Source organism: Citrus sinensis, chromosome 3 (assembly GCF_022201045.2).
Source record: "Citrus sinensis cultivar Valencia sweet orange chromosome 3, DVS_A1.0, whole genome shotgun sequence".
NCBI lineage: Eukaryota > Viridiplantae > Streptophyta > Magnoliopsida > Sapindales > Rutaceae > Citrus > Citrus sinensis.
In genome coordinates, this window is record NC_068558.1 from 44,849,382 (window position 1) to 44,855,381 (window position 6,000).

Here is a 6,000-nt window from a genome sequence, read left to right on the forward strand (position 1 = left end):
TAGAGACAGGAAGGAAGGCAGGCTTGGGATCAAGCGTGTTCGACATGGGGAAACTTATTTGCTCGGAGATTGAACAGACATTCGGACTGGATTTCATGGGACTACTCATGGTACTTGTGCTTGCTCTCACCCTTATGGTCATTTGCGTCCCTCCTCCCCGGAGGTACATGGTTACAGCTTACCGTGTTTGTTAAGTAGGCCATTGATCAAACAAACATACATCGCGGACTTTTTCTTTCTTTTTTTTTTTCCTTTTGGCTTGTTTAATTCTGTTTTTGGCTTCTGCAACCTTTTCTTTTGTTAAGATGTTTTAGTGCATGTTAAGCAGTAACGATATCTGATGATTTACCCTCTTAGTTGTTGTGATGAACATGCACGTCCATGAATAATTAATTACAAATGTTTGTTCACAATCCATGCTTGCAAAGTGAGAGAAAACAGTTCAATCGTAAAGAAGACAACCTAATAGGGTGTATCACATGAATTCATAAAATAGTACCTGATAAACTCAAAATTCCATGATTTTTTGTCAACTGAGTTAATGGCCACTTTACTAAAAGTACAACAGCGAAATGCTAAATTACCTATTGTTGTTAGCTGGGTTTTTTGCTCGAACCCTGAATGGTCTGCAAAAGATGTTCGATCCTGTACTTCATTACAGGCTGACCATGCCGTGTCTTTTTGAACATCTTTGACCTCAATTCTTTTCTTTGAGCTTCAGCCTTTTCTCTTTCTTCCTTCTTTGCCAGAAAAATAGCATCCCTCTCCCTTCTTGCCCGCTCTTCCTCTTCGTGCTTCTTCTCATACAGTTCTTCTAGACTCTGTTTCTTCTTCTTCTTCTTCAAACTTATATTCATCTCACCACCATCTTCTGTTTCATTTTCATCCTGAATTAGCCATTGGAATTGAATGACTCAGCATATCAAGTTCTCGATACTAGGAGGCATAGTTTCAAGAAAAAAAGCCACCTTCAATTTCACAAGACATAAAACGAGCACCTACAGCTACGGACGTGGGCAAAATTTTGAATATGAAAACTCAAACAATCTCAGAGCATTCACCATCAAAATTCAGATTTAACACCTAATGAATAGCTACCATTTAACCTTATTATAAAGGAGCACATGACTAGCCAAACACTCAATCCTTCTCAAGTACAACTGCAATTAAACTAAGTCTCCCCCCCAAGGTTGGTGTAAACCAAAGTTGATTCATGGACCTCTTGGCTTTGCACAAATGGAGCTAAGCTAATCTTGGATTTTTTTTTTTTGTTTTGAACACTGATCTAATGTAACAATAACAAGAGAAAGCTGATAACAAACAAACCTGAGCGGGTTTTGCAGATGAGGAAGCATCATTCTGCTGACTAGTATGTTGCTTCAGAGACTTCCTATACTTGCTCACGTATTTGGCGTTCTTATAGAACTCCCTTTGCTTCTCTGATGGCAAACAAAGAAATAAAAATAAACATCCCATTAAAATTTCATCGTCCTTCCTCATAAACTAAAATGACCTATCAAATGCAAATTATAAAAGTCAATGAAACTCTAGCTCATCAGGGCTTCACCCTAAATCACAACGAGAAAGCAACCCCCAGTCCACACCCTACATGACAAATTTAATTGAAAACAAATTAATTACTTTTAAAGGCAGGATTGTGGTGTTGATTCGTTGACTTAGCATTAGCGAAGGCCTCGAGAGAGAGCGCGGTGCCTCCTAATCTCTGAATGTTCTTCTTCTTCTTCTTCTTCTTCTTCTTATTATTGCCGATCGTGTTCGATTTTGAGCCGTCCATTATCCCATCATCTTTCCGATCCCGACGCTTCATTCTTTCAATTCAAGTAAGTATTCAAACTCAAATTCCAGAGATTCCTAATTACCTTTTCTATTTAAATTGCAAATCTGATGACTAGGCATTTTGGTAACCCTAAAGTCTCCCTTTTGGGGTTTGGGGGGAGGGCAGCAGCACTGTTTTGGTTCGATCGGGTTACGAATTTGAACCGAATTATCCTAAAATTTAGTTCGGTTCAGCTCTTTTCTTTTCCCCTTATTTGCTTCAATTTTCTTAAGGAAAATATCCACCGTTCACTCATTTTTTATACATTTTTTTAAAAATACACAATTTCTTTATTTTTTGGCTGGAATCCACCTAAAGTTACATTTTGTTTCACTTTTCCACTTCCGTTTGAAATACGTTAAGAAAACTAACGGAAACTTTAAAAAATGATCAGTTTACCTCTCAAAACGAAATTATAATTTCACCTTAAAAAAATTACCAAAAATAATTGGATTAAATCTAATTATTTTCCCCATTGGTCAATAAAGAAATTAATTTCACAACCATCAAATGTAAGTTTTTTTTTAATATGTTTGTAATTAGAATGCTAAATTATAACAGTAGTATTAAAAATAGCCCAATCTCACAAACCATCAATTAAATTTAAGATAAGTAGAGTTTTATTATTCATTGAGTTATAATCTCCAGTAGTTAAGATTTTTTTGTACTTCATTAACGTACCAATAATGATATTCATCATTAAATATGATTATTTTTGGCATTTTTAGGGTGAAATTGTAATTTTCGTTTTGGGGGTAAAATGGTCATTTTTTAAAGTTTCCGTTAGTTTTCTTAACGGATTCCAAACGAAAGTGGAAAAGTGAAACAAAATATAACTTTAGGTGGATTCCAGCCAAAAAATGAAGGAATTGCGTATTTTTAAAAAATGTATAAAAAACCGGTGGACGGTGGATATTTTCTCTTTTTTTTTTTTTTAAATCTAACTCAAATAGGACCTAAACCAAATAAAAGCTAGACCAATGCCTACCTATAAATTTTAATTATGTATTAATAGTATGGATTTATTTATATTATTTTATTGGTGATATTCATACATATTAATTTAGGTCTATCACAAATCCTTTGAACTAATATTCTTTAAGAACTAAGAATTCAAAGCAAAAGTTCGGTTTTTAAAGATTCCTTTATGCCTATCATATATTTACAAGCAATGGTTATGATCTAAAATAGATACAAAACTAATGAATAAATAGAAGGTAACTTATTAGCTAGCTTGTCAATATTGAATTAATAATGCTTTTTACCATTGTTACATTTTATCTATAATTTTCACTCCAAACAAAATCAAAACGCAGGTGAAAATTTATCGTATGCATGAGAAATCTCAATCCCGATAATTTTTACTTTTTATTTTTATTTTTTTTTTTTCATTCAAGTATTAATTGTCAAGGTCAATAAAAAAGAAGGAAAGAGAATGAATACGGCTACCTAATAATGAGTGTCAATTCTCAAAAATTAGTTTAATATATTTCGTTTAGGCTAATTTAATCATTATCACGAACGAATCGTTCTTTTCTTCTAATAAAGGATGAATGTCAAGCTTACAAGAAAACAATTGGAGAAAATGTATGAATTAATTCTCCTATGTTTATATATGGAATAAAAGAGAACCCTTTTGATTAAATTATGTGCATGGGCAATTAAAATCGATCACTTCCATAACAAACACTCCCCCATAAATTTCATTTTGCCTCTCCTCGTTCCCTCCCCCGCTACTCCTAGAACATTACTTGCAGGTTATACTTGAATTTACTTGGAATGCAGAACAAAACGGTTTCCATTTTTCTTTTTCGTTGTCTTGGAAAACGAATACGGAAAAGACACAATAAAACTTAACGTGGACGATTTTTTCCCGTATCTCTTTTTTTGGATACGAAAACAAGCTCATATTTACTCAAAAAGCTTCACTTTCTGTTATTATGTGATCATACGTTGTGTCATTCAGTCTGCCTTGCACTCAAGTCTAATCCACTCGGTTTATATCGTGGGCATTCAACTTTACATCCTGAAAAACTGGAGAAATCATAACAGGCTTCACAGAGATGAGATATATTGAGCGGTTGATAATTTCTCTGTTATTAGTTAATCGAAGACCCACACATGAAATATCAAGTAGTATGGTATAAAACCGAGCCATTGCGAGAAATTAATTAATGAAGAATAATGGATTAATTAATCCGTCTCCCATGATTTATATGTTCAGCTCTCAGTTTGGACGTAATTTCTGTCCTTTAATTTTGTCTTATACGGATCATGCCCCCGCGCGGTATGTGTGTAACATATGCAGCTTAATTGGTGAATTAATTAATAATGATCAGGCGGTGTGGTTGATTTGATTTGTCTCAACGGCTTTGATTTCAACTTCTCCATTAGAACTGTCGTGACGGTGATGATGATTGCAACAAGGATCAGCTGCGCCAGTGTTATTTGATTCCTCTCTGTCTTTTGGATCAACCACTGCCGCTGCCACCGGCAATATCTCGCTATTTCTTCTTGTCCTGTAGGCGAGGTAGAGGATCATCTGTGTCGCTCCAAAGGCCATTCCCAGAATGTTCGGTGTCTAAATAACAAACGATTAGTGAATGTTATTGATCATAATTAAAATGTTTTAGCTAGCGAGCTAGCTTAGATTAGTCTAAACTAAATTAATGGGATAAATAAAAGGGTCATTGTGACTTACTGCAATGTAATAATCCTTTATTGAAAGGCCATAAAGCAGCCACATTCCAGCACAAATTGTCAAGCAGCATGAGAGTGAAAATGGCATGTACTCTACGCTCTTCGTCCTTATCACTTGCCTCTGCACACAATCAACATTTCTTTCTCTTTTAAACCCAAAAAAAAAAAAAAAAAAACAAAAACAACAACGCTTAGTTATTACTTAATTAGCAGACAATTTTACTCATGTAATTTCATTAATTAATTAAAGTTGGTGTAGGACGGCTGGAGGTAACACATACAATGATACTAAGAGGAGCCGCAAAAACACAGACAGAGAAAACAGCACAGATCCATCCAACGATGGTAAGCCGCTGATCAGAGCTCTTTGAGAGTAGGTATGTGAGGAGTACAATCAATCCCAACGCCCCAATGTTGAACAAGATTAGCAGCTTTGTTGTGTAAATCTGCAATTAAATTAACTTTATTATTATTAGTTAAAATTTTCAACATGGTAGGTATAGATTAATGTGAGAGGAAATACGACGATACCTTGGCAGTTTTGGTTGCGTAAATCATGAAGAATAGGAGGTACAGGGATTCAATGATGTAGCCAATGCCGTTGATTGTTATGAGCATAAATGCATTGCTACCCTTGAGAGAGGCATAATAGAGCAGCAACATGGCACTGAACAATGCAACGGAATATGGGATCGATTGGAACCCTTGTGTTGATTTTTTCTTGAATATCCTGTAGAACGTTGGCCTGCATGCAGGATCGGGATTCATTCATCATATATATGTGTGTGTATGTTTTAAAGTAACAAAGGAAATTCTTAGTAGAAATTAAGAAAAGAGAAATCTGAACAAAAAAGATCAATAATGAAGAGTGAGGCGATCGAGACTGATCAGAGAGCTTACAATGGTGCCAGATAGACAAGAAATGACACAATGTTACCGAGAAGGCCAAAAATGATAACAGAGTGAGGTCCAAGGATTGCCATTGTTTATTTATTTGAAAATTAATAAGCTCTCTCTAGCTAGCTGCTGCGGTTGATTGCTCTTGCACTACAGAGAGCTTACAATGATATTTCCTTGTATTGATTCAATGCTGTTATACACACACACACACCCTATTTTCTTGCTTATGCATTTTGCTTTCCTTTGGCTGTATGATGAGCTGGACCCATCCCAGTCCTAGCATTTTTCTCATTTATAATTTCATGAATTGTAGTAGACAAAATAAAAACATTATTCATACTACAATGTTGTCATTTATATTATTTTGGTGTTTGCTTAGTGGGCAAATAAAGAGTTGTTTGTTTTAGGTATTAGCAAATGCAAACGAAGCTAGACCAAGGCCAGAGGCTTGATTTAAAACGTGATGGTGATGTAAATGAAACCCCTTCCCTCTTTAACCACTCCTCGTTGCCGTCACATTCAAAACGGCCGCCCCATTCATGGTTCATACTTGACACATTCAT

General features: G+C 35.2%; 2 protein-coding genes across 2 annotated transcripts; both read right to left on the reverse strand.

The window, feature by feature from the left end:
- Positions 1–449: 449 nt before the first annotated feature.
- Positions 450–1,956, reverse strand: LOC102631164 (rRNA-processing protein FYV7). The gene is made up of 3 exons (XM_006479815.4): positions 1,642–1,956; positions 1,327–1,439; positions 450–887 (listed from the first exon to the last, which is right to left on the reverse strand). Exons 1-3 carry the CDS (start codon positions 1,826–1,828, stop codon positions 594–596), a joined length of 594 nt encoding a protein of 197 aa, XP_006479878.1. The 5' UTR covers positions 1,829–1,956; the 3' UTR covers positions 450–593.
- Positions 1,957–3,910: 1,954 nt separating this feature from the next.
- On the reverse strand, positions 3,911–5,657 carry LOC102622868 (bidirectional sugar transporter SWEET14-like). Its single transcript, XM_006480043.4, has 5 exons — positions 5,438–5,657; positions 5,069–5,282; positions 4,819–4,983; positions 4,539–4,658; positions 3,911–4,418 (listed from the first exon to the last, which is right to left on the reverse strand). Exons 1-5 carry the CDS (start codon positions 5,518–5,520, stop codon positions 4,173–4,175), a joined length of 828 nt encoding a protein of 275 aa, XP_006480106.1. The 5' UTR covers positions 5,521–5,657; the 3' UTR covers positions 3,911–4,172.
- Between the last annotated feature and the right edge of the window lie 343 nt (positions 5,658–6,000).